Here is a 27,512-nt window from a genome sequence, read left to right on the forward strand (position 1 = left end):
ATTTAAGTAATTTAATTGCAGGTTCATTTGTGATAAGGAGTTCAAATATTCATAAAAATTATGAATATTGTGAAAATGTCCATTAGAAAAAATACATATGTTAGACCACAGTAACAGCCACCCAAGAAGGGAGATTTTTTTTGCAATTTTCTTTGGATAGAAGGAAATTTAGTAAAAAAATAATCTTTGAGGAGGCGATTAATCGTACTCTTAAGTGGGAAAAATTGTTTTAGAAAATATCGCAAAATGTTAGCACTGGAGCCATTCTCGTGAGACATGTGCAATTAAAGAAGTTCTGCGGCCCGGTGGTATTGTAGGGAACAAAGTTATTTAGTTTACATGCCTACAGCTGGCGCAGTACATAAGATTCTTTGAAAATTTGATTTTTCTGTGATTAGGTTGTGTTTGAATGCAAAATTTCAAAATTTCCAACCAACAAAACGAAAATAAAACAAAATTCTATTAATAAAAATATTTCAATTGATCTATCAAAAAAATACTCGTTGCTACCCTGCGGAACATTATTTTAAAGATACTGAAAAGAATGAAAATTGTAGTAAGTTTTTCGGCAATGCGTTGGTGGCATCTTTTCTTCTTATAAGAAATCTGTCATTATTTTTTCTATTAGTCTGTAATCCCAGGACCATAAAAATTCTCTTTCATGCTCCAATATTTCGTCTCATACCCTTCTTTCGCCCATTATAACCTCAAAAATGCCTGTTTTCCTCTATCTGTCAAAAGCACAGGTGAATCCGTAATCAGCACCAAAAGCTTCTTCCAAACTTCCAGTTTTAATTTAATTTAGTCGAATCACTCTCAGCCTCATATCCCCTCAAAGGTCTTGGTGAAGCCACACTGCCTTTGCTGAGAAATGTTTTTAATTGAAGATTCATTATTTTTAAAGACTTCTGCTAGTGTATTAGTGTATTATTATCATTAAGTTAGAAATCACCGGGGACAACGTTAGCCTATAAAGTCCCAGCATGTGCTCGTAGTATTCATGAAAAATGCTTTTTTGCAAGAAATGAATTGTTTTATTTATTTATAATTGTTTATAGTGTAAGACTCAGTTGGTCATGGGTGGCGAAAGTATGTCCAAAAGTCCGGATACCCTTGAACATTGGCGTAATGTGGGCTACGTTGTGCTCATATATAGATACATCCAGTGCAAACGTTCTACAGCGAAAAAGAAATTTATCCACCAATCAAGTCCTTTAACAGGACAACGCGGTCCCCCCACTAGTCCTGAAGTTAACGGCATATCGCACAACACACTACGTCATTTTTTAACCTTACTAGCCACCTTTGGAACAATCTATCCTACCGTATCTGATGTCTCTATTTTCAAATTGAAAGCTCACTGCTCCCTTTCTCATCGTATAACTCTTCGTGATTACCACAGTGCCCATGTATACAGGGGGCATGGCGTGAGTGGCTGGCCATAAAAAAAATCTACGGAATTACTTAATGAATTTTTATTATTTTTTCTTGTTCCTTCTTAGAAACTTCCGAAAGAGAGTGTTCATTAAAAAGCCATTCTGAAGTTAAGTCTATGCCCTCTTTATTTCCTTGTCTTCAAACATTGAAATGTGCTTTACCGCTCGCTTTGCTATCTCTTCTGTGTGGTTCACGTTGAATATCTTGCTCAATATCGTCCGGATGCAAGTGATTTCGATGGCTTTGCTTATGATGATGACGGTGCCGATGTTCTTGAGAGTTTTCCATTTCAATCTGCGTCGCTTTTTCTTCTTTGTCGATTTTATCGTCGACTTCCGAGGGTGGTTCTATCTCGATTTCAGGTTTTCCAGAATGCATAGATTTCAAAGAGAACATTGAGCCAATTTTGCGCATTTTAGCACCAACAGCGGTTTGCATGGTTTCGTGTATAGAGCTCTTCAAGCTTCTCATGCTGTGACTAATAGAAAGACGTCTTGACTTTTTAGAGTGTGTTGATGGCGAAGAGGAGCTACTGGACGAAGAGCTTTTGCTAGAGTTCTCAGAGCTACCACGTACCGGTTTAGTAGTAATCCAGACTTTTAAAGCAAACATGGTTTCTAATTTTAAAGCTTCCTTCAGCGAAATCTATAAGAAAATGGAGAACAGTTGTTTCCTGTGATTGAACAAATATCCGGCATTTTTTTACATACTTTTTCTTCTATGGCAACTGTTTTAAGATTCCATAGGAATTCAACTAGGCCTATTACAATTGAGCACAATAAACCAATGCCCAATACTAAGAAAACACCGCCGACGTTAACCAATTTTAGCTCAGGTGTGCTGGAAGACGCGGCCTCGGCTACGGTACAATTACCACCGCCATGCATTTCTTTCCACCATTTACGTTTTAATGCAGATAACGTTCCTGCTTCACCCAATTTTAGAACAGCTCCACTTATTTGCTTACGGTACGGAGAGTCTGCGTTAAATATTTAGAAAATAATTTTTTTTTAGTAATAAAAATTCCATCCGAAACCTTTAAAACTCACTAAATGGCATGGCAATGCCGTAAGTTTTGTAATCCAACCATCCTCCCACCTGCATTAAATCGCATTGCCTTTCGACGATGTACTCTAACGTTGTGGACTCCATTAGAAATGCGTACAAACGTTTACCTTTTAAGACCCGTTCCGCACCTTCATTATTACTTTTGGTAAATACAGTGGGATTTGAATCCATCGCGGCCCACATGCGTTGGTAGGTAGTAAAATTAGAATGCTGGAAATTTCAAAAACTTTTATAGATAGTTATTATTATGCTTTGGTTCTGAATAATACCTTAAAGAAGCCCATAGTACTACCACCCACTACAGCGCCATATTTGATTTTAGTTTGAGCAGCCAAATCTTCCGCGCTCTTTATAGAAGAACCCATACGGGACATAGTCAAAAAGGCGGCCAAATTCGCCGTGTAAGAGTTTAACATCATCAAAGCGAAAAACCACCATATGCCGGTTGCCAAACGTGTCGACGCAGCCCTAAAGGATATAAAAAACTTTTAAGAGAATGTAGTTATAATAGCACAAAATAACATTGCACTGAAGTACATGTTGCTCTGAAGTTTGTTTGCATGGGCCGTCTGATATTCTACACAAAAAATAGGTATGACTCGCATGCAAAGATGATAGAAAGATAAAAAGAATATGATCAAATAACTAACTCCGTAACTCGCGACATAGTTTCTAAGTGTACTTTATGTTACCTATCGTACAAGGTACAACAACCTTGTGTGGACACAGCTAATAGCCAGAAGGAGTTGAGATCGACCCATCTTTTATTATATCGGTCGACTCACAATCATTTTCTGAATTAATCTAAGGTTGCATCTTTGTCTGTCCGTTTCTCCATGTATTATTGTGTCCAATCTACGGATACCTCTGCTTCTACAGAAACTGAATCTTTATATGGTAAAAGGAGCTAATTTTCAATGTTTCTTGATAAAAGTCCATTTATAACAATAACTTGACATAAAATTTAACCTTATCAAATTCGGACCCCGTAGGTCTGTTCTTTCAACCCCATCCCTTACAAGGGTCCTGACAAAATATAAGACTTTATACGGCAAAGTTATCCTGTTTTTGATATTTTATAACGAAGAATGGTTCGTAAAAGTAATTTGACAAAAGGCTTAACTGTATCAAATTTGAATTAAGCGGATCGATTTATTGGATATCAGGGCGCGCAAGAGTTACCATGAAATACCCGTATAAAATGTATTTTTCTACGATGAAAATTGAATCATAGTAGCAATGTGCCATCAAAATTTATCATGAGGAATTTGAATTACATAGTTGTATTTTTTAGACACCACCGTACGTAGGAGCTCTTATGAAAAACAAGCCCTACTTATGTGCAGTTTTTTATGGGGAACTCTAAAATAATAAAATCTTTGACAAGTAACTTAAGTTTTGACTCATATTAGTTGATGTTGTGAGCATCATTCAAGGTAAGGGCTTGCATGAAAAATAAATCTGTACATTAAAATATGGTGCAGTATTTGTTGGACTATTATTACGAAAATGAATAAATGACTTATTAGGCGAAGTGATGTGAGGTATCTAACGGTTGGTCTTGCCCGAGTATGGTTTTTTTACTTCGTTTTGTGTGTTCTAAGTGATGAGTACCAAAAGTTCGCTGCGAAGCAAATATAATTTTTTTTTTGGTCTTGTATTTTTACTTACTTTGGCAATAGATCGCAACCTTGACCCATAATTGATCCTATTGCTAACCAAGTAGTATTCGTCATAGTCCATACATTTTCAAGTTCTTCGGGTTCTTTGCACGGGTGAGGATTTTCCCAGTCGGCCGGAGCCATACGTGCCAATATAAATAAAAGCAAAGATACCGCTAGAAAACCCGTGGCCATGTACATCCAAACATCAACAGAGAAGGGCGAAAGAAATGAAAAATAATTAGCTGGTGGCACTTCAGGTTTCGCGTAAAGAATACTAATGCCCAATGTCATAAATGGAGGTGTAAAGTCCACAGCGGTACGGCGCGACGATGTCATGGTTAAATCGCAAATACCTAGATCAGCATTCTGACACACAAATACTCGGCAACTAATTTGAATTGATTATGCAGTTATGAGAGTGACATCTACTTACCCCATCTAATATCTGACGCACCAAGCCGTCCCATTGTTTAGTATCTTTATTATAACTTCCATAGCGACCGTCTGGTGCCAATTGGAATTCATATTTAAATTCAAGCTTTTTGGCGATTGCGTCAATCAAGTCCATTGAGTAGCCTTCGTAACGTGCATTGCCCTGTAAAATCTCTCCCTCTTCAGCTTCTCTACATAAGAAGAAAATGTACCAAAATTCTTAAAATGAACATAATAGTGACAACTAAGAAAGGAAGTCGAATTTCGACTTAGTCTCAATAAATGCTCTGCTTGGTTGATTGCTTATGTTATTATTGCTTATGCAGTTAGTGATTAGGGAGAACAGTACGCGTGAATGAAAAGGTTCGTGGCATTTCTTCCAATAGATGGTCTTAAAGCGGCATAACTTTGGCACCCTATCAAATCGTAATGTAGGGTGTAAGAAAAGTAATAGTCCAAAAGGAGGCATTTCCGTTTCATAATGCAGTTGAAAATAATTGCATTCTGAAAACGAGGCAACATTGGCTTCGAAAGCTTTTCAAAAAGACTTGTCGTGAAAATACTTTATCAAAACCAACAGCTCGAAAACTTTGGTGACCGGTTTGTGTAACCGAGAAGTCTTTAATGAAGTCGATGGAATTCGTCATGAAATGGGCTAGATAAGTGCACGCCTATGCTTTTTGTTTAGTGGAATTGTTCCAAACTATTTAAACAATCGATGGCCACTCTCTAAAAGTGCGCTAGGTTTTCACTTCTTATGCTTAGAGCCTGCAAGCCCATGTTTAAACTTCGTGGTAACTACGAAAATGTCAAGAAGATAGACGGATGAAAATATACGGCTAAGTCTAGTTAGACCTGTTGGTCGATCAGGGAATACCTACAATTTTTTGCATTTTCAATGCTTATACATACCGTTATGTTCCGGATGGTAAAAAAATAATTTAAATTTTTTCATAGTATTTAGGGTATGAGTATTGTCCTAACCTTGACATTAGGAACGGTGCGCCTATGCGTGATGTGATAATAAAAGTTTTATTTTGCATCTTTTGTCCTAATAGTTTATCACTCAAATCATCGCTTTCTTTGGCCAGTAGGCCATTAACAGGATCCCATGTGGCTAACTCCTGAAAGCCAATTTGTGTTAAGCCCAAAAAACGCAGGGTGAAAAAACTTCTCTGTCCATACTGATTGAAATCCACACGACCCGTAGCTACTTCGTCGGATCGCTAAGTTGTTACAAAAAGAGAAAGTATAAAAATGAAGACAAGTTTTTGAAAGATTTGTTTTACCGCCTTCATGAACTCTATTATACGTCTACCCATAGGCCAAGATCTATTTCTACGGCATTCCACCTTTGGTAGTTGAAGTTCTTCTTCTTGGAGTAGCTCTGCAAGACCTTTGACAAATATCCAAATAGCATCGTTCAGCAAAATCATATTTGTCTAGAGAAAATAATGAGAAAATGAAAAATGTTTCGTTTTAATTGCCTTTTATTATAACCTTAGCTCGATCCGGATCGACTCTAAAGTAGCGCTTTTCTCTTTTCTCGTGTTCTTCCCAATCGTGTACAATGTTTTTCACATGAAAATCTGTCGGATCCATTATACGTACAGTGCTTATGTTAGCTCCAACGGTCAGAATATCGGGCATGTCGATTGTGTGTGTGTCTAAGTTCGGAATAAAAATGCTCTACAAGAGGTTAGTCGGTTAGAATATCAGATATTTGGCGTGAAAAAAAAGCTTTTAAAGCCGGATTTTAATAAAGGGATAGAGCGGGGTTTTCAAAGCTTTCATTCCAAATACCTGATATTCTCCCAACATTTTCAATTCCTTTGCCTGTTTTAAGACTTCCACAATTTTCTCAGTGGAACAGTGCAGAATTAAGCAATTATCGGTAGACATTTTAATACTTTTTAACATCGGCTTATAATCAAAATCATCAGCCAATTGAAACATTGTAGTCGGATTACTGTTACGTTCACCTATTTGTAGGATATCTTGAAGTTGTTGCAATTCTGTTGCGAAGGATAAGTCAATGCTCGGATTAGTTAAAATCAATTTAGTAATCGGCTTACCTGTGTACGATTCATAAGCTATGGTATAAGAACGCCAACCAAAACTCTGAACTATATCCGCTAAGCCACGAGTTAAATCCAGATTATCTGGGTGCACGTTCAATGTCATCGCCATGTGCTGCTTTTTATCCAAAGCTTCACTGGGAGACCAATCGTATTCAAGATGCGGTATATCAAGTGTATTGGCTATAGAGGCGATAATATCTGAAAGAAGAGAAGCAGGTAGATTGAAGATCCTCTAAACGTATGACAGTTGATTGCAGAGCTGCTTTTAAGCCGCCCCATATGGATTCTTAATTCTAAAAGCCTGACATTCTAAAAAGATTTTCAAAATTATTTCTAAATAAATCTAGATATGAAATCTATTATGTAAGAAAATATGTTGGTTATTCGATGAATCAACTCATCTTTCTACGCCATACCACACCCATTATCAAATTATAGATTAAGCTAGTGCGGAGAGAATAACTAGAAACACTTGGGTTAACTCATCTTTTATGGCATCAATCAATTCAGACTCAGTTTCTCAGTCGAATTGAGCCAGGATTTTCGTCGCCAATCTTTCTATTTTTGCGTTCAGTCCATCGTCTTTATTTTTCAAATGATTAGGTGAAATTTCGAACACTGGCATGTATTGGGCTAAGAACAAACCCCATGAAAATGAATTATTTCAACGCTGTATTTCGCCAATGTTGTTGTATGAAAATAATTTCACTATTTTTATATCCATCACCGAAGGATGGCGTTATATTCATTTGTTAAAACGTTTGCAACGTCCGCAAGGAGATCCCACAAAGTATACATACTTTTGATTGGCATCAAATTGTGAATCGATTTAAACATGTCCGTCTGTGTAAGGTCTCTCGTAAAGATTTTCTTGGTTGCAAAAATGAAGCTAATGACTTCAATGGTCGAAACATTGGGAGTTCTTGCGCGCAGGTCGATATTGAAATTGAAATTGATTAACGGACGTGTCCACAACACCATATTAACTGAGAACGCCTCTCTTTTTCAAAAGGAACAAAAAATTGGTTTTTTACTCATTACTCATAGACTACAGCGGATACTTGTACGAAAACTTGAATGTCTACTCTGTGGGCGATGCTGAATCCACCTTCCAATATTATAGCATATAAAGACTTAGTTTTTTCCTCAACACCTTTACAATGCCCAGCAACAAGCCTCAAGGAACACATGAAGCATATAAATTCTTGGGCAGTTTCAAATTTGGAATGCATATAAGATTGTCCGTCCATTCGTCTATCCATCTGTCCGTCTGCTCAACTATGCCGTAACTGTGGTAAACATTACATACAACATCTCCACCATTACCAGCTAGTTGGTTAGTATTTTCTTCTTAGCAATAGTTTATGAGAAAAGTGTGCTTCTTCCAGTGTACCCCTAAGCTAGCTTTTAGAAAACTTGTCGCCAAGTTATAGGTTGTCCAAGCCTTAAACACTTCTTCGTTTGTCGAGACCGTTTCCAGTCATCACCACGAGGAGGTGAGAGTTTGGGCGCATCTATGCTCCCCTCAAAGAATAGTTTATTACCCCAGCACTGGATAACAGTAAAGAGCTTGAATTCGCGTTCATTAGCTTTTCTTAACACTTGTCAGAAAAGCGCATATTTTTTCGGTTTATTTCTCGATCGCTAGCAGTCTACGGCTAACCGTGGCTAACAATGTGATAAATCTCTCGTGAACGAGCCGAACTGCTCAATGCTAGAATGTTTTCAACTATGAGAACTCCGATTCAAGTGCAGAATACTTTGAATACTCGATAGAGTTATTTAACTTCTTTCTTTCAAAGATGCACTTTTGTTACCTGATCCTCCAGATACCGGACTAATTATGGCGATTACTCCTTCTTCCGAGATAAGATTACAAGCTGAAAAATGTGTTTTTTTTCAAGTATTAAGCGAACTATTTCTTTATGTATTAGTTTACAGTGCTTACCTGTCTTCTCCATTAAAAAACTATCCTCGGTATCGACGTAAACAATAATTGGTAGCAATTCGAAACTGCGTTCATAGATATTGGCCCGTTCGATAGCGGTATGAAAAGCGATCGCCAGATCATCACTGCCAGTTTCAAAAATTGCCCCTAATTGAAACAGTGCTCAAAATTATGTAACATTAGAAAATGGTAAATATGTCGAATTTTTAAGTATTTTTCTTTTTACCTATAGAATATTGAGGCTTTTGGCCATGCACCAGCCGTAGTAGGCAGAGAAAATTTATTATTAAACTATACGAAAACATTGCTTAACATATTTAAAAATTTATTTTTAAAATTTTTTGTTTTTCTTAAAATTTTCAAATTTTATGATGATGTAAAAATTTTTGGTATTAATGAAAATTTTACTTTCAATAAAATTAACACACTTTCGCGTTTATGTGTTTTAACGACGAATGGCTAAAATAAAATGAAAATTAATTGACAAAAATTTTGCCAAAGCAAAGACAAATATTGACAATAACAACAGCAACAACAACAACAACAAAGTCATGTAAATAGAAAATCCTCAAAAAGCATAATTTTTTTTTATACATGTGCTCCTCGCTTCTTATGATCATTAACATTAGGTTTTGTTTTTAATTGGTTCTCTGTTTTGCTCTCAAAATTCTAAATCTTATGTTTATTTTTACAAAAACGACTAAAGAAAAAGAAAAAAATGCAAAAAGAAATAAGACGACGTATTTTTTTTGTTTGTTTTGATTTATTTATGTTTTGTTTTGTTTGTTTTTGTTTCATGTTAATTTTTTGTTTTTGTTTAAACTTTTTCACATTAATTTTTTTTTTTTAAACCTTTTAAATTTTATTTAACAAACTAATAATATTGAACTTAAGTTAATAAATCTTAAGCAGTAATGAAAATGAATAAAAAAAAAAAAAAGAAAATTTCTCGAAAATAGCCGCAGCGACCGCTCACCTCAAATCTTCTTTCTAATGATGTGATCATAAAATATGACATGGCCGTATTTTTCGGAGAAATACATTGTTGTTGTACAATTTTTACTATATAACTCCCGTGAAATATCTACACAGATTTTCTTATGATCACCTTTATGCATAAAAATTAAACCGTATTCCACGTCATGTACAACAGCATAATTATCGGAATTATTATAATAAACGTGACCCTTATGCCAATCGAAATAACTTAAATGCGATCGTTTCGGTTTTAGTACAACACGCTCCTCAAAAACACCACCCCAATCAATGTAATCCTCGGCGTGTAAATTGGCACGTCTCAAACTGTGCTCATAATCAATGTAACCGGATATTTCGAAACCGGATTTCAAACGATGTTTCAGGAAGATAATGGTCTGCAAAATAAAAAAATCATACACATGTACAAATATTTAAATCAACCTTAAATGGGATTTGTTAGTTTAAATAGGCTTTAGCCGGCTATCTAGTGTCGGTTTGACGAAATACTAAGCTTTTATTATTAATACGAGCGACTTATTTCTTTAAAATCAGATCATTTATTATGTTCTTAGGGATTAAAATTAACTCGAAAGATGAGAGGGCCTTGTGAAGTTAAGCGTGTGCCCCACTGTGAATAGCTTTTTCTGCGCGATATATGATACAATTATATGATTCTCCTCATTATCTCGATTTTATCAATGAGTTCAATGACTTGAAAATTTGTATTGATCAAGAAACGCTTATTTCTGCAGATTGAGAAACCAACCACACCACCTACTTGTGGTCCATGTGAGGGTACTGCGAACATTCCACCACTTTTAACGCCTTTGACACCTTTAATTATTATAGCTGATGGGCAAAGTGAACTTTGAGGTATTGTTTTTGTAGAAACAAATAAAAACGCTTTAGTGGGCCACGCCACAGTCCGTCATTTTACATTTATTCATGTAGAGGTTTTTCAAAAATAATGTCGGAAAAGTAGTTCTATCCGAACTATTATCAAAAGCGTTAACCCTTGCGCCAGGGCATATCAGTGCATCAAATTTCATCGAAATATCTCGAGGCTTGATATCTACAGGTTGAACAAGGAACGCATTGACAGACATTGAACGAACATTCGGATAAACGAACGGACAAGCTTAGGATGTCTCTGTCTCAATAACTTAATACATCCTTTGCCACAAGTGGTGTAGGGTATAGTAATAGACGCTTTCATGTAGGCGATGGCTTTGAACAAGCGTATCTGTTTTGCTGTTTTTCTTGCTTATGAATTTTCAAATTTAAGTATCTATCTTCGCTATCTATTATAAGTTATCAACGCGTTCGCTACCAACTACTACACATATGTGACGCAGGCGTTTCCCCTACCATAACTCAAAGCCACTACAAAGTTCGCTATCAAAGTCCCTATGTGACCTTGAGCGGGTTAAGAAAACTATTGTGAACTATGCTCTTGTTTGTGAATATCTTCAAACAGCGGTCTGAGGCCAGACGCATCTGCTAAATTTTGGTGAAAGGATTTGAAATTTTTCACTTGCGAGATTTTTTTCCGAATCATTAACCCGTTTTTAGTGAATTTTTATACATTGTTCCTTTAGTTTTGCTGTTTGGTCAAAGGTTTCTATGTTCGGGGGTTATTTAGGGAAATTCCACGACTAACTGCAAGTTCGGTAGAGATTTTAGTTATAGTAAAAGACAATGTGCAAAGTGCTTGCAATTCCTTCGATTGTGTTAAAAATTGTTCTTCCTGTAACTTCAATTTTAGAGCAGATCCTGGGGCAAACTTTCCTATATAATGGGTTCTATGCCATGAGTTGAAAAATTTCCAGGAATTTTCAGTTAATGACGATTCTTAGGAAAGGGCAAAAAAAGCATAAACGAGTAGTAGACTAGTAGCAGACTGTATCGCGTGAAAGAAGAATTGGGTCGGATCATAAAAGAATTGATTCCAAACTAGTTTAATTTCTCTACCAAATGAATCTCAGGCGACAAAAATCTAAATTCCCCTTGATTAATTAATTTAAAAATCTCACTTACCGATAACATTTTCTGAATATTTGGTCTTTCACGTATGGCCAATTCTCTTAAGACTGGATCTAAACTCTTCAAATGATCACTGAAGAATATTGTCGATTTTTTCGTGGGCCATAGGGATTCTTGAGCGGCAGCTTTATGCAAAACAAATTGTTCAGGTGTATAAATTTCAGTTGAAGAACGATAACCCAATTCGACTAGCATACGACAGAAGCGTATATTTCGTATAAAGCGGTAATCATTTCGTGTAATAAATGTATCTAAATAGTCCTCGTAAGTGGGACAATCTAATAAAAACATATCCTGGCTCATGTTTATGATTTGTAACGCGGTCTACCAATGGCGAATAAAAAGTCTGCGAACAGGTGATGAAAAGAATTTCGAATTTTTCGTTAATTTCTTCTTTTTCCAATATATTACGAAATATTCGAGATAGAACACAAAACCTCAAACCGATATTCAAAACTGAATGTCAAAAAGTAAATTTATTCTTTAATTTATTCATATATTCCTTCCAACGCATAGGAAGAAGGCAAAAAAAAAAAAAATATAACATAAACGATTACTTAGAAACATTTCAAATTCAAGGTGGTTCGTATGTTTTCAAATTTTCTCTTTTTTTTTCGGAAAATTATTGAATTTGAAAATATTTTGAAATGTATGACTGAGCATGATTGCATTGCGTTTATTGGCGTCTACTATTTGCCGGTATTTCCATGAAAGAATTTCTTTAGATATATATATATGTATTTTTATATTGTATATATATATATAAATATAAATTTGTATATGTAAATTTATTATTTATCGCCGTTTGTTTGCTTCCTAAATGCTGCGTTGAGTGGTCGAATTCAGACCGACATCACAAACGTAAAACGCGGAAAAATCAGTTGGTGCTAAATACGCGACAAGTCTGGACGCTTTTCAAAATATCATCGTAAAAAATATAAATATATAAATATATATTTATACACCTATATATATATATATATATATAGTGTTTACGAGAGCAATGGAGAAGAATGTTGAATTCTGTGCGAGATGAGATTTGCAATTTTTTTGAAAATATATTTTCATTAAAATATATATGTTAATAAAAAAAAAAAAAAAAAAAAAAAAAAAAAGAAAAAAAAAAAAAACCCCCAGCAACAAGTAATAGATATGTATACAACAGTCATCAAGAAGCTCCGCTAATTTACGTAATAATTAAAATGAATTTTTTTCAAGCATTTTCCTATTTATCATAAGATTAAAACCGAATTTATTAAATCAGTAAATGAAATCAAATGAAAAATGTACATGTGCCGTGAATTTTTTTTTATTACACTATTAAAAATTTCCATAGAATTTATGGATGAAAGGAAGACGGAAGTAAAAGTGGGTAAGAATTTTAGCTAAACTATCTGAAGAATGTATGGATTAATTAATTAATTTCATTCATTTTTAGGGGCAATTTTTTTTAAAAATGAAGAAGCATTGGAGTTAAGTTTCGATGCCGCGTTCCAGCAAATCAATAATATAAAGTTATTTGAATTACATTTTATTACATTTAAACGCTATATGCCTAACGACGACAGTTATGTGCTGCAACAGTTGAGTAAGTAATTAAAAAAGAAATTCATGCATTCGTTTTTAATTGATTCTATTTTACTTCAGAATTTATTCAAAGCGATTCGTATTATTGAGCCCCATTTATTTATGTCGTATAGGGGATATACGAATTTTCTTTTTCTATTTATAAACTCCAGAAACGCATATATTGAAGAGTAAGGAGACAAATTTTAAGCCAACTACGACATAATTGCCCATTCCCGAGTCCCCTCTGTGCTATGGAGACTTGTTAATTTGTTGAAAACTGGTACACATCCTCTTAACAGTTATCTTGTACGCACATCCTTCTTTTACGGGAAGAGATGAAGGCAAATCACGGCTCGTACAATAAGGATAATCGCATTAGTAGTAACACAAAACAAGTAAAATCCTACCACTCTACAATTATTCATATAAGGACTTTTCGAAATAAGGTGTTATGTGGGGAGTTATTCGAAAAAGTGGTCTCATGAGAAGCATTTTTAATAGCCTTCGTCCTTGGAGCAAAATAAGTCAGTGTATCAAACGGTCATAAAAATATCTCATAACTTTGTGGTCTCTGTATTGAACATAAGGTAACAGAACGCTGTACAGACGGACGGACAAATTCAGATCGATTCGGAATCGCTTTCTGAATTGAATGGCATAACCTATAGGTGGGTCTACCTCATATCCTTTTGGGTTTTGCATACACCCGCACAAACTTAATATATGCCTAATACGCGCTTGTAATGCAAGTGGTATAGAGTGCTATAGAGTGTAAAAAGCAAAATTTCAAAACATCGACCTCAGTAGATTTGACAATAAACGCTTGATCTAATGTTACTTACCTATGTTATTTGCAAATTTATTACCACAATGGTGTCCTAACATTTACATACTCCAAATTTACCACATCGGATGCAGATATCATACTGTGTCATAATGTACATAATGTTCAGTATAAAATACTAAAAATTTCACAAGGTCCATTAAAATACTTCTTCTCAACGGTTTTTGTTGAGAAATATTAAAAAATATCGTAAGTTATTGTTATAAAGTAACTGTTCCAACATAGGTTATTATATGTATGACGTATGCCAATGTTTAAAATTTTTCAAAAATATCTTAAAAATTGTTGACTCTACACATATATGGAGACAGACGTCTAATGATCAGACGGACAGACATGGTTAAATCGATTTAGAAACTGATTTTGAATCGGTTGGTGTCTATTTTAAGTCCTTTGTAAGCCTTGGCCATATGATCCTGTCAGATTAAATAAACACTTATCACAAGTGATATAGGATATAACAGGGGAATAAAAGATTTCAACTGAAACAGAAAAAAACGGTTTACTCACGTTTCTCTTTATTTTTCCTCCAGATTTCTGCTTAACAGCATGTGAAAAAGTTAAGATTACCGAGAATTTTCGATTTCGATTAGAGGGCACTTATTACTTTTCATGGTTGCGGCAGCTGTAAGAATCTGATGAAAATATGTTTCATAAATTGCTTTTACTGAGGCATTGAATACAAATTGCAAAACTATTAAAAAATTGTTCTGTTTTAATAATACTATCGTTTGCTACTGCTTTTCATGTCATTTTTCTAGAGAATAGCGAACAGCATGGCAGCAGATCGAAACGTTAATCGTTGTGTCATAGTAATCCTGCGAGAAAGAAGTTAATTAGCCTCTCAGTTTAAGCACACTAGATATTACTGTGGAGTAGCTCCTTTTCTTTATAGGTGTTGCCAGTTCTTTTACAGACTGCGTTTAGGCCGACATAGTTACTGTACTTAACCTGGGTTCCTTCTCCTATATATATATATAAATAATTGCTCCGCTTTCGTCCTCATTGTATTGTACTTTGATTCACAATCGTATTCTACTTCACTCTGGTCCATGTCTATCGTAGGCCAAGTAGGGTAGAATTTAAATTTTTAGTTTTTTTTTTGATTATTAGCTAATTAAGAATTACATTAAGAAGAAGATCACAAGGAACTTAGCATTTGTGCGATATTCCTTGCGCACACTACTAGATAGAGTGCAAACTTTGTGAACCGTACTTGATCGAGTTTAAATTTGCACATACACATCTAATTGTACATGTTATCTAATTAAGATTTGCATTAACCCATGGGAACAATGAGTTAAAAAAATAGTTTAATAATTGTGTGATATGCCTTACGGGCGCTATTAACTGCTTATATAATGACGTCCGGTGCATGTAATGTTGGCTAGGGTGTGATAGAGTGATTTGAATGCGGTGTCGTTTTCTATAGGTCTTCAGCTACTGGTTACTACAACACTTGAATTCATTTAGAATTCGAGTTTTTGAACTTGGCTTAACTTTCTTAAATGATTTCATTAATTTCGAACAAATAAAAAGCAAAAGTAACGTAAAGAAATTTTCAAAGAAAAATAAAATTCGCTTAAAAAGTTTCTAATATAAATATTTGTTGCTTTTTTTCATCTAAATATTTTTTTAGTTAAATCAAATATTTCTCCATCTTTTTATAGTTTTGCTTTGACGCGCTTTCTCATATTTTCTACAAATTTATTTTTTTCTTTCGCTCTTTTACAAAAACACTTAGTTGTTGTTTACTATTAACGCCACGATTGTTTTGATCTGTAAAGGAAAAATTCTATATAGCATTGATTTAAGAACATCACTAATATCTATCGTAATCCTTAATCCATACTAGCTTCTCTCTCTATAGAACATTTCATCGACCCAGCTCCTCATTAGTGTGTTTTGTTGTTTTGGTTTTCTTCTCCTATTGTTTTTCAATCTTGTTTATCATTTTAATTCTATACTCTGTCATACTATCGCTAAATACCTCCTTCTAAACTGTGGTATCGTTTTTATTGTTCTTTGTAGCCCCATCTTTTACCTCATTTTATTCTATTCCTTTCATTTTCAAGCTATCTTAACCCATCTATTTTCTGATGCTATCCTAATTATGATTTCTTGTTTTTGCTAACTCCTCCTATACTATCTTACACCAGCTTCTTTGCTATTACTATTGCATTCTAGCCTTTTCAGTAAGCTATCCTAACTGTTTCGCCTGGGAGTTCAAACGTACTCTCCGTGTGATGCGTGTATGGGTCATTTTGACCCATAACCCTCTTGAAATTTGGCATAAAAATTCCTTGATCAATATTTCTCAATCCAGAAACGGTCCTGATCGATCCGTTAATACGACCATAAAAATTTAATTCCAATTTATTTTTAATTTACTTCTCAAATATTCTAACACACATTAGCATTTTTTTCATATAAATTTCTACAATTTTATCGTGGATTTTCAACGCATTAGTAAACTGGTCAAGACCATTTTTGGACCGTTTATGCAATCATTTTTGAGATATATATTCAAGAAATTGAAAGCGTGAACAGCAAGTCGGCCGTCTTTTGAGGTTGCCTGCTCTATAATGCGCGTGTGTTAATGAATATAATACAACCATTTTTCAACCTTGAGTTTTTAATCGATCAAGATATGTTTATGCCGAACGTCAATTTCACATCTTCATTTTTGCAATTTTAGCCACGTCACAAATTTTATGGGTCAAAATGATCCATAACGGTAGAAATAGGCATAACTGAAACGGTAGTCAGTAGTTTTAGTGTTAAAGCTAAGCAAGCTTCATAGAGAAATTTTGTTGCATATTCAAACCAAATGCTGAAACCAAATTTCTGCAAATTTGAAAATTACTAAAATGGATTTGAGATTTTTTTCTCATTTGTCACTTTTTCAACAATTTTTATGACATAATTAATTAATTGTTTTCATTTTTTGTTTACTGTTTGTGTTTTTTCTTTTTTGTTTGCCAAACAGCTTGCGAATTAATATCCAATGGTGTGGCCGCTCTTTTCGGTCCCACATCAAAGGCCTCAAATGGTATGTTTTGTTGTTAAAGTAAATGAAATATAAAATTAAGAACCAAACTATTTTACATATCATTCATTTGTCTCTGTCATCTGTCCATCTACTTGTGCACATTTATAATTGCAAAGATATCGTGGCCTTAATAGCCAATTCAACGGGTATTCCACACTTACAATATGATTGGAATATTGAAACAACTATCGAGCAATTACAACTTAATCATCGCATGAGCGTGAATGTGGCGCCAACGCTGTCAGCCATCTCAAAAGCGTATTGGGATATCATTAAAATAAATTACGATTGGAAGACATTCACAATATTTTATCAGAGTGAACAGGGTGCGAGTACAATATATGAAATTTTCTTGCAATAATTTACATTATTTATTTATGCTCTTATTTTTGAAGGTTTGACACGTCTACAGGATTTAATGGGTATACATACGGTTAATAAGGATGCAATTAAATTAAAACGTATAACGGATTATAGCCAGGATATACGAGTGCTTTGGAAAGAAGCTGCAGAGGCTCTGCATGAACAGCGTTTTATACTCGATTGTGATCCGGAAACTTTGGTTGACCTATTAAACACCGCTAAGGACTTTAAACTATTAGGTCCTTTCAAAGTAACTTTTGACCTACATTCGAACGGTTTACTTTTTTTCCATAACAATTAATGTTGTTCTTTAGCAATGGTTTTTGACACACTTGGACTCTCACAGTTCTAGTCTGAAATTGATCTATAATGAGCAATTTAAAGCGAATATTACCGGAGTGCGCTTGAAACTTAATGATCTAAATCCTTACGAGAGACGAAAGACACGAATTACTTTAATCGATGTAAGTTAAAAGTGTAGTTAATGTAAAAATATTTTTTTGAAAACATCTATCCAAACTTTGGGTTTTGCGCGCTGTGGGGATGATCAGAGAGAATGACATAAGCCCATTGCGTAATTTTTACATCTATGAAAAATTGCGTGCTAATGAGACCTATATAGTTATACTGTACACCATGTGTGGTACAAAGGTATGATAAGTTTGTGCGGATGGGCGCAATACCCATAAGGTCTTGAGACGGATCCACCTTTCACTATAGCGATGTAAAATTATCCGCCCGTCTGTCCCTGTTTCCGTCCTGTTTTCTTGTGTCCAACCAACAGGCCTTAACTTTTCAGATATTGTGATCAAATCTAGTACACCGACGTGTTCTGATCCAGGTACGAACGCTGTTGGAAATGATTCGGATCGCACTATTTTTTCGACCACTTATCTTATTTTCAATGGTTGTTATTTGAATGAAGGGTAGTGGGCCGTAGCATACTGCAGTGCTCTCATTTATTTAAGGAGAATTTCTGGAATTTTTAATGGAAGACTTTTTGTTAATTTTCAGCAAATCTTTGGAAACCAAACTATGCTACCAATTTTGATGTACGATGCAGTTATACTATATGCTAATGCCGCTCGTAATATTATCATTTCCCTGAAAGAGTATCAGCATCCTTACAAGCGCTGCGATTTAGGTCGCTACGGTCGAAGTCCATGGCTGGTTGGCCGTTTAATTGTCAAGGAAATGAAAGAGGTAAATGCTTGGGCATAATAATTTTTCTATTTATCATTTAAAAAGATTTTTTTTCGAACTTTTGTAATTTTTTGGCAGCTCTCTGAGGATGATGTCGAGCCCCTTTTCAAGACGGAAAATATGAAAATCGACGAGAATGGCCAGCGTTCTATATTCAATTTGGAAATTTATAAGCCTACAGTTAATGAACCGTTGGCCATTTGGAAGTCTGATGGACTTGTAACGCCTATTCGAATAAAGCAGGAATTCCAAGCGGCAGCTGTCATACCAGATTTCTCCCAAGTGCGGCGGACCTATATAGTGGTGACTCATTTTGAGGAACCTTATTTTATGTTGAAGTGGGTGAGCATGGTTACCCTTATGTTCTTGTCCTAAATTGTAATTTCTGTTTCTACAGAGCTGACCATGAAAATTTTCGAGGTATGGAGAAATATGAAGGTTATGCAGTTGATTTGATACAAAAACTTTCAGAGCTAATGGATTTTGAATACGATTTTATGATAGTCGGTGGTAATGGCAAATTTAATCAGATCACTAAGGAATGGGACGGTATAATAAGAAAGTTAATTGATCATGTAAGTATTTTCATCTCAGGACAGGAAAAGACAATACAGAGAGTAAATTGATTTTTATAGCAAGCTCAAATCGGTATTTCTGATTTAACCATTACACAACTGAGACGTAAATATGTGGATTTTACTGTGCCTTTTATGCAACTCGGTATTAGTATTTTATTTTATAAAAGAGATGCTGAGCCAAAGAATATGTTTGCTTTTCTGCAACCTTTTGCTAAAGAGGTTTGGATCTATTTAATACTCACCCAACTAATAATAACTTTAATGTTTGTCTTTATGGCCAGGTAAGAGAAAGAGAAATAGTTCTTTCTCAAAAAAAAAAAAAAAAAAAAGAGATAGGGAAGGGAATAAGTTTTACTCTCTTTCCCTTTCTCTCTCTCTTTACGTTATTCACTCTTTTTGTTTTATTTAGAATTTCTAATCATGAATGGGAAAATCCTCATCCTACCAACCTTGAACCTATTGAATTAGAGAATAAATGGTATACCAGCAACTCCGCTTGGCTAATGATCGGCTCCATTATGCAGCAGGGTTGTGATATACTGCCCAGGTAGGTGAGGTTTTCTAAAAGAGTGAAAACGCGAAAGAACATTTCTTTTTAACTCTTACAGAGGTGGTCCTATGCGTATGCTAGTAGGCATGTGGTGGTTTTTCGCTTTAATGATTTTAAGCACTTACACAGCTAATTTGGCCGCCTTTTTAACCAGTAACAAAATGCAGAGCACTATTAAAAGTTTAAAAGACCTCATCGAACAGGATTATGTGAAATTTGGTACCTTTCACGGCGGTAGTACTTCACAATTCTTCTCGGAATCAAATAATACCGACTATCATAAGGCCTGGAATCAAATGAAATCATTTCAGCCTTCGGCTTTTACATCCTCAAATAAGGAGGGCGTCGAACGGGTTCGCAAAGGTCAAGGGAATTATGCTTTTCTAATGGAAACAACCAGCTTATCGTATAATATTGAAAGAGATTGCCATCTACAGCAGATTGGTCATCAGATTGGAGAGAAACATTATGGCTTAGCTGTCCCTTTGGGGGCAGATTATCGCACCAATTTAAGCGTTTCCCTATTGCAGCTCAGCGAAAAGGGCGAATTGTACAAATTGAAAAACAAATGGTGGAAAAATCATAATAACACTTGTAACGATAACAAAGAAGCCGATTTGGATGGCGATGAGCTATCGATTATAGAACTGGGTGGTGTTTTTATGGTCTTGGGCGGCGGTATTGTGATAGCAATTGTTATTGGTTGTTGTGAATTTCTTTGGAATGTGCAACGTGTAGCAGTCGAGGAGAGGGTAAGTTATGAATGCGACAAATGAAATTTTATATCTTTTATTTAACTTCTTCTTCAGGTTACGCCTTGTGAGGCTTTTAAAGCTGAATTAATTTTCGCTTTAAAATTTTGGATTAAGCGTAAACCGATACGTATTTCTAGTGGAAGTAGCACTAGTCGACGATCTTCACGTTCCACTTCGCGACGTTCCTCCGGTCAGTCAAAACAGTCGAAACGTTCTAAAATTTCAAAACGTTCGAAACATTCGAAACGTTCACATTCGCGTAGTCATAGTGGTCCGAAATTTTCGGAGCGAGATTAAAGTTTTTTTCTAATTTTTATATAAATTTTATTATTAAATTTTATAAAGTTTTATATAAGTATTAAAAACATATGTTTCGAAGGAAATGTTATCGTCAATTGGACGAGACGTCGGGCAGACAGATCAACTTTAAATGAAATCGGTCAGCAATTACAAACTAACATATCTACTTACGTATACATTTAAGTATTTTTAGGTCAGCATATGATGAGATAATTTTTTAAAAAAATTTTATTTCAAAGTTTGTTCCTCAGATATTGTATTAATGACGTTAAATGAATATTCCAAAATGCTTAGGCTGCTGTTGTTTTTATTGTAATTTTATATTTTAGGCGCCATAAAAAATGAATAAATAAATAGCAAACGCTACGAGCATTATGCCAGAGCTATGTGAAATGTTTCGAATTAAATATATATTTAGTTGTAGAGCGAATGTGGAACACAACCAATGCGAAATTGAAATGCGCGAGTGAATATTCTATGGATATTTTTTTTTAAATTTAATTAAAAAGACAATGGAAAAAAAATATATAAAATGCATTTTTTATGGAAATTTTTAATTTCCTCATTATTTTTAACTATAACGAAAGAGTTGCAAACAGTGAAAATTGGTAAAAAACAAAAATAAATCCATAAATTAAAAAACAATATATTTTTTCAAACATATGTGTTTGCTGTTTCCATAGGTGCTTTATTTTTTAAAGATGAATATTCTTTAATGGAAGCTTTTGATAGTGCGATTACGGACATAAATGCCTTGGATACCGAATTAAGGTTCAAGGTCGTGAAGCACTTTCTAGCGGAAGATGATAGCGTAATATTGCAAAATTTAGGTCAGTCTAGTTATTAATAAAAACAAAAAAACAAAAAACTTTCTCTTGTCTCTGTTTTTCCGACAGCCTGTGATCTGCTTGAACAAGGTGTTTTAGCGATTTTTGGCCCAAGTTCAAAGTCGTCAAGCGGTAAGCATTGGCATTACGTTTTTTAATCTCTTTTATATGTATGTTGTCGCTATTGGACGTATTCACTTATGCTTTGCAAATATTAAGCCTTTTCTGTTTATTTATATACAATTTGTTTATGTGGATTTTCGTTTTTTTTTTTTTTTTTATTATAAATATTTTCTTTTAACGAGTTTCAAGCGGTATACATATTGATTTGTTTTCCTGTCTGGAAGTGTAAAAATAAATTTTCAGAAACTTAGTTCGTGATTTTTATATTTGACATATCGTTGAGGTATGTTGACATGTGCGAATTTCCTTACTTTTATCGCTAAAATTTGGAAATATGTAACCAAAAAGGCAGCACGTAACAAAAGCGCGCAAATCAAAAAATTATGTAATTCGAAGTTTCCAGGGGAAAAGTTGCAACTTTAATATTTTTGGCCCTAACCTTTTTCAATATATCTTTGAGGGCGATTTGTATTGTTTACATATTGATATGAAAATTACGTCTTAGGGGAAAAGTGGAATTAACACAAGGCAAAGGGTACATCAAATAATTTATTTTCACTTTGACAATGAAGCATCATTTCGTGCTATTGTGCGGATCTGCTATGATTGCTATGAGTTAAGTCGCGGCTGCCATTTACTAGCGAGAGTCGTGAAGACCGTACAAAATCAACGTCCACGTGAGTACCCAAATAGGTAAGACACGCGACCACCAATTCATTGTTCGCAAGTTTAAATCTCAAGTGTCGATGCTTCAAAAGATGTACATAAGATTATAATAGATAGTTGGTTCTATGCAAATCGCCTTTAAAGCCCTTCGAAAGAACTTTGTAAGTGTAGAAGAATCTAAAACGATAATTTCTGTAGTAAACACAAGTATTTGTGTGCGGGAGGTTTTTGGTGAAATAAGGACAACAAACGAACATCGTCGCATCATTCCCCACCATGAAAATTCGAACTCGTAAACATATCCCTATTGTTCATCCATTTTACAGTCTTTATTTGACTGAAAGTCAAGGATAAGTGGGATGGACAATGACTTTTGTCCGCAGCCATGCTTTGAAAGTGTTTCAAGGAAAATGGAAAAATGCTACGAAAAATAGTTCCATTTTTTCGTTATTACACTCAAGACTATGTTCTGGGTCCACCTAATACTTTGGTGGAAGAATGAACGAGACAAGCTTTTTAACTTACGACCTAAGAGCTAAGACTTACAGTAGAAACGTTCCGCAATGTTATCTGAAATGAATCAAAGCTATCAACAAGTATTATGTAACGATGACGTCATTTTCTATGTTAATTTAAGGACAGATTTAATGATAGGATCTAAGCTGGATGTCTTCTTTTATATACTTCGTATAGAAGGTATGAGGGCGTCGATATTCGCGATATTTTGAACTCTAGTTTTTGAAAGAAATCTTGGATTGGCTTCAAGCCGGTAGACTCTTTCTTATTCACTTTCCATAGATGCTATCAGGACGACGATATATAGGACTCCAGTTTTTGGGAGAAGTCGTTAAAGCGGTAACAACGAATCTAAGAAATAATTATTTTTTCTAGCTCACCTCTAAAGCTTTCGAAATCAATCCTTTGTTTATGCTTTGCACGCTATGTTTGCTGTACATAATAGATACTTATATTTTGGCGCAATTTATGCAGCAAATTGTATTAAATTTATACCTATAAGTAGGCATCAATTTGTACGTGTAATAATTAAAGTGATATCCTACTTAGATATCGTAGCGGTGTTGTGTAATCAAACAGGTATACCACATTTACAATTTGATTGGAGTTCAAAGGCTAAGGAAGGGGATATGCGTTATTATCAATTCAGCATAAATGTGGCGCCAACTGAGTCAACATTATCACAAGCTTTGTGGGAGATTTTAAGAAGTACAGAATACGATTGGAAATCTTTTACCATAGTTTATGAGGTTGAGAGTAGTAGTAAGTCAAATCAATTGACTAATCGTAATTTCAATTACTATTTTTTATTTTCTAGGTTTATCTCGCTTTCAGCATTTGTTGTCGTGGAAACCTTTTCATAAAAACGGTTTAAAGATGGTCAAGTTTCGTCGTGGTGATGACTATCGTATACTATGGAAAGTTTTAAGTAATATGAAAGAAAAATTTATACTCTTGGACTGTCCGCCTGATATTCTTAAGGAGGTAGTCAATATCAGTATATATTATAACATGACGGGAGGCTTTAATGTAAGAACAAAGATCTAAAAATATTAGAAGAGTTTGATAGAGTTATTCTTGCTTATCTTTTCAGAATTTATTTCTTGCTAATTTGGATACACATGCAAGTGGTTTGGCTAGTTTATATTCGAAAAAGTTTACCGCTAAAGTAACGGCTATACGATTAAGACGTTTCATACCACCTGGTCAACTGGGAGAATTTGACATATTTCACCAAGAACCCGAAGAATCAATTGTATTAACGAAATCGCAATCGCTTTATGATGCCGTGATTTTGTACTCCAAGGGGCTACGAACGGTCATAAAAAGTGGAAGTTTTCGATTGCCTCCGAAAACAAAATGTGGTCTTCAGTCTTGGTCTGTCGGCGAGGAAATTGTAAAGCATATAAAACAAGTATTTACGAATAAATTTTCAAGATTTCTGTCATTTTAAATGTTCTTGCGTCTTTCTCTTTCTCTCTCTATCTCTCTCTCTATATATATATACAGTTTAAAATCCAGGGCGGAAATATAACTGCCTTTAAGACCCAAAAAATGTTTTTAAGTTCTACCGGTTTGCGAGATGATTTTAATTTGGAAATTTATAATCCTTTAGTTGAACGAATTGTGTACATATGGAATAAGGGCCATGGCTTAGTAGATTATGAAAAATTACAAGAAAATTCTACTCAGGAGGAGAAAAGACAGAAATTATCTCCCCGTAAAGAAGATTTCTCTTTGAAACGTGTACGTTACACGATAGCAACACGTATGGGCGAACCTTATTTTATGTGGCGGCCTGAACCCGAGGGTGTTCATTACGAGGGTAATGAACGTTTCGAGGGTTACGTCGTAGACTTGATTTATAAACTTGCCGAAGAATGTAAATTTGATTTCATCTTCGAACCAGTAGCAGATAATAATTACGGCAGCTACGATTCTTTAACGGATGAATGGAACGGTATTATACGGCAGCTAATTGATAATGCATGTGAAAAGAGAAAATCTTTTTAGAATAGCTCTAATGGCTCTATTTTGATTTAGAATGCTCAGTTGGGTATTTGCGATTTGACCATAACCCAGGCCCGCCGTAGCGTTGTAGATTTTACGGTACCTTTTATGCAATTAGGTGTCAGTATTTTATATCACAAACCAAAGCCTCCTGAGAAGCGTTTATTTGCATTTCTGAAACCTTTCTCTCTAGATGTTTGGCTGTGTTTGCTGGTAGCTTTATTGCTTATGGCCTTGCTATTAATTCTGATGGCCAGGTGAGACGATAATAATGATATATTTTTTAGCAAATTTCTTTTAAGCAATTCCCCTTTTAGATTGAATCCTTCTGAATGGCAAGAGCAGCAAATAGATGATTGCCTTGTAATCATAGAGAACAAATGGTTTCTTAGAAATTCTCTTTGGTTGTATATAGGCTCCATACTGGGTATGAGTTGTGATCTTCTGCCTAAGTAGTATATTCTCACGAATATTTATTAAGATTTTATAATTTTCATTTTCTTACCTTGCAGAGCTTCTTCCCTACGTCTTTGCACGGCCTTTTGGTGGTTATTTGCTTTATTAATGTCACGTACATACACAGCTAAATTGGCCTCGTTTATTACGGCTTCTAAGCTGGAAGGGTCTATAAAAAATCTACACGACTTAGTAGAACAAAATAAAGTACAATTTGGTATGGTTAAGGGTGGTTCAACTTCGCTATTCTTTTCCGAATCCAATGAGTCTGACTATCGTGTGGCGTGGAATAAAATGTTAGCAATGAAGCCGGAAGCTTTTACAGCCAACAATAGAGAAGGAGTAGATCGGGTGAGAAGAAGTAAAGGCCGCTATGCTTTTCTTATGGAAACTCCGAATATACAATATTATGCTCAAAGGAATTGTGAATTAATGCAAATCGGGCCAACATTTAGTGAAAAACATTACGGCATAGCGGTGCCTTTAAGTAAGAACTCGAACATGTGGTAAACGTTTTATTGAAAAAACTTTTACAACTCATTTCCTATTTACATTTCTACGCAGATGCCCCTTTTCGTTCCAACTTGAGCGTTGGTATTTTAAAACTAAGCGAGAAGGGCATTTTATATAATTTGAAGAACAAATGGTTTAATAACAACGAGACTAAATGTATTCCAACGGATTTGGTAAATTTTGAGCAAAGCACACAATTCAATATCAACTCTGTGGGTGGTTTATTCATTGTTCTATTGGCGGGCTTGTTGGTGGCTATTGTTCTCGGCATAGTTGAGTTTCTGTGGAATACACAAAAAATTGCTATTAAAGAAAAGGTAACAAATTAAGTTTTTTTTTAATTCTTTTATCGTATTTTAAAAGCAGAAAGTTCCAGAAATCTCCCGGTTGGGCTCTAAGAGAGGAATTGCAATTTTTCATACGTTTCTGGCGAAAAAGTAAACCTTTTCGAAATTTAAAAGAAATCAATGAAATTTCTGATTGCCCTAAAACGACAACGAAACTGGAATTATCATCAAAGAGGCACAAAACAAAAGCGCAGAGAAGAAAGGTTAAAACGAGATTAAGAGAGATCAGCTAATAAAATAGAATAAGAAAATCAAAATTTTTAATGAAAAACGATTGTAAGCGAGAATTTTTCCTAAGTAAATGCAACGTAATGCTCTTAACAAATAATTACAAATTTGAGGCATAAACATGACACAATTTAAAGATGTCATTGTATTGTTTCGTACATTAAAGAAGAAGAAGAAGAAAGGAAGACATGTGTAAAAGTCCTTCGATAAAGTCAAATTTAAAAAATTTCTAACACAATTCACTTCTTCAAAGTATTTTGTTAGCCAAGCAAATCCATCGACAATATCTCTTTTGGATAAATGCAGTGAAATGAGAATAATATTGACGTGGCATTATATAGTGGATTATATAGTGGATCTGGCATTTATGATTAGAAATAAAATATATTAGTTACTCAATTGTTTTACGAAAAGGCATCAAGACGTCTAAATAATACCATTTCCTAAAATCTTAGGTAGTTAGAAGGACATCTTAGTCCACTTTAAGTTTATAAACAACAAAACTTCACATCTTTACTGACTACGTCGTGTTTTTTTCTGTTCAGCCATATTTTTAAGAAATTATTGAGAATATTATTGGCGACTTTCGAGCATATGAGTATGCTATACCTTATATACGTTACAATATGTTTAATGTATGTGAGATAGTTAAATTCGGCTTCAAAAGGAAAGCTTTAGCATGTGTGTCCTTAGTTGACGGCTCAATTAATCAATTTCGAAAACGAGCTGATCTACGATTAACAAAATAATCGCCATAATTTAAATAGGTGGAGTTCTATTCGAAACATATCACAGTTTCGGTCATTAAGAATTAATAAACTATGTTGCAATCTTTGTGTCTTGGTTTGAGTCGCTGGTAATGAAAAATGATGTCCATATTACTATTTCTTTTAATGTATAGTGCAAGTTTGCCAAAGTACATGAAAGGAGGGAGGAGGAATCAGTCTAGTCATCATATCTA

At 34.7% G+C, this 27,512-nt stretch overlaps 4 protein-coding genes across 8 annotated transcripts; 2 read left to right on the forward strand and 2 right to left on the reverse strand.

Moving 5' to 3' along the window:
* Nucleotides 1–1,457: 1,457 nt before the first annotated feature.
* LOC119633801 (glutamate receptor ionotropic, kainate 2) lies at nt 1,458–8,975 on the reverse strand. Of its 3 annotated transcripts, none has more exons than XM_038027551.1 (14): nt 8,857–8,975; nt 8,631–8,792; nt 8,500–8,562; nt 6,677–6,880; nt 6,405–6,616; nt 6,102–6,290; nt 5,891–6,043; nt 5,586–5,827; nt 4,603–4,792; nt 4,177–4,535; nt 2,775–2,973; nt 2,487–2,715; nt 2,148–2,416; nt 1,458–2,082 (listed from the first exon to the last, which is right to left on the reverse strand). In XM_038027551.1, exons 1-14 carry the CDS (start codon nt 8,933–8,935, stop codon nt 1,576–1,578), a joined length of 3,057 nt encoding a protein of 1,018 aa, XP_037883479.1. In that variant the 5' UTR covers nt 8,936–8,975; the 3' UTR covers nt 1,458–1,575. The 3 variants fall into 3 exon arrangements, with proteins under 3 accessions (XP_037883479.1, XP_037883480.1, XP_037883481.1); XM_038027552.1 differs by having other exon boundaries at nt 1,461–2,082; nt 8,631–8,777; XM_038027553.1 differs by lacking the exons at nt 8,500–8,562; nt 8,631–8,792; nt 8,857–8,975 and adding an exon at nt 8,009–8,461 and having other exon boundaries at nt 1,470–2,082.
* Nucleotides 8,976–9,581: 606 nt separating this feature from the next.
* On the reverse strand, nt 9,582–12,505 carry LOC119632876 (cilia- and flagella-associated protein 299-like). The gene is made up of 3 exons (XM_038026020.1): nt 12,500–12,505; nt 11,646–11,975; nt 9,582–10,003 (listed from the first exon to the last, which is right to left on the reverse strand). The coding sequence occupies exons 1-3, from the start codon at nt 12,503–12,505 to the stop codon at nt 9,608–9,610; spliced, it is 732 nt and encodes a 243-aa protein (XP_037881948.1). The 3' UTR covers nt 9,582–9,607.
* A 269-nt stretch (nt 12,506–12,774) lies between these two features.
* Nucleotides 12,775–20,874, forward strand: LOC119633314 (glutamate receptor ionotropic, kainate 1). 3 transcript variants are annotated; one of them, XM_038026807.1, is made up of 14 exons: nt 12,775–13,023; nt 13,090–13,239; nt 17,054–17,116; nt 17,233–17,442; nt 17,512–17,729; nt 17,794–17,943; nt 18,494–18,682; nt 18,761–19,020; nt 19,080–19,102; nt 19,154–19,257; nt 19,318–19,541; nt 19,670–19,807; nt 19,869–20,562; nt 20,620–20,874. In XM_038026807.1, exons 1-14 carry the CDS (start codon nt 12,936–12,938, stop codon nt 20,860–20,862), a joined length of 2,754 nt encoding a protein of 917 aa, XP_037882735.1. In that variant the 5' UTR covers nt 12,775–12,935; the 3' UTR covers nt 20,863–20,874. The 3 variants fall into 3 exon arrangements, with proteins under 3 accessions (XP_037882735.1, XP_037882734.1, XP_037882736.1); XM_038026806.1 differs by having other exon boundaries at nt 19,080–19,257; XM_038026808.1 differs by having other exon boundaries at nt 12,775–13,019; nt 19,080–19,257.
* Nucleotides 20,875–21,390: 516 nt separating this feature from the next.
* On the forward strand, nt 21,391–25,652 carry LOC119633732 (glutamate receptor ionotropic, kainate 1). The gene is made up of 10 exons (XM_038027434.1): nt 21,391–21,473; nt 21,549–21,695; nt 21,762–21,824; nt 23,547–23,759; nt 23,815–24,026; nt 24,091–24,411; nt 24,507–24,983; nt 25,041–25,264; nt 25,325–25,434; nt 25,520–25,652. The coding sequence occupies exons 1-10, from the start codon at nt 21,398–21,400 to the stop codon at nt 25,570–25,572; spliced, it is 1,896 nt and encodes a 631-aa protein (XP_037883362.1). The 5' UTR covers nt 21,391–21,397; the 3' UTR covers nt 25,573–25,652.
* The last annotated feature ends 1,860 nt before the right edge of the window (nt 25,653–27,512 follow it).

This window comes from Glossina fuscipes, unplaced genomic scaffold, assembly GCF_014805625.2.
Source record: "Glossina fuscipes isolate IAEA_lab_2018 unplaced genomic scaffold, Yale_Gfus_2 2, whole genome shotgun sequence".
NCBI lineage: Eukaryota > Metazoa > Arthropoda > Insecta > Diptera > Glossinidae > Glossina > Glossina fuscipes.

Excerpts from the sequence above, each read along its gene's own strand:
- LOC119633314 (XM_038026806.1), top strand. The coding sequence starts at position 12,936 with ATGTACATGTGCCGTGAATTTTTTTTTATTACACTATTAAAAATTTCC. Across the intron at positions 17,730-17,793 it reads AACTATTAGGTCCTTTCAAA|CAATGGTTTTTGACACACTT; the intron begins GTAACTTTTGAC and ends GTTGTTCTTTAG. Across the intron at positions 19,021-19,079 it reads GAACCTTATTTTATGTTGAA|AGCTGACCATGAAAATTTTC; the intron begins GTGGGTGAGCAT and ends CTGTTTCTACAG.
- LOC119633801 (XM_038027551.1), bottom strand. The coding sequence starts at position 8,935 with ATGTTTTCGTATAGTTTAATAATAAATTTTCTCTGCCTACTACGGCTG. Across the intron at positions 6,617-6,676 it reads AGCTTATGAATCGTACACAG|AATTGCAACAACTTCAAGAT; the intron begins GTAAGCCGATTA and ends CCTTCGCAACAG. Across the intron at positions 2,083-2,147 it reads CAGTTGCCATAGAAGAAAAA|ATTTCGCTGAAGGAAGCTTT; the intron begins GTATGTAAAAAA and ends ATTTTCTTATAG.
- LOC119633732 (XM_038027434.1), top strand. The coding sequence starts at position 21,398 with ATGCATTTTTTATGGAAATTTTTAATTTCCTCATTATTTTTAACTATA. Across the intron at positions 21,825-23,546 it reads AAGTTCAAAGTCGTCAAGCG|ATATCGTAGCGGTGTTGTGT; the intron begins GTAAGCATTGGC and ends TATCCTACTTAG. Across the intron at positions 24,027-24,090 it reads ACATGACGGGAGGCTTTAAT|AATTTATTTCTTGCTAATTT; the intron begins GTAAGAACAAAG and ends TTATCTTTTCAG.
- LOC119632876 (XM_038026020.1), bottom strand. Across the intron at positions 10,004-11,645 it reads ATATTCAGAAAATGTTATCG|ACCATTATCTTCCTGAAACA; the intron begins GTAAGTGAGATT and ends TTTATTTTGCAG.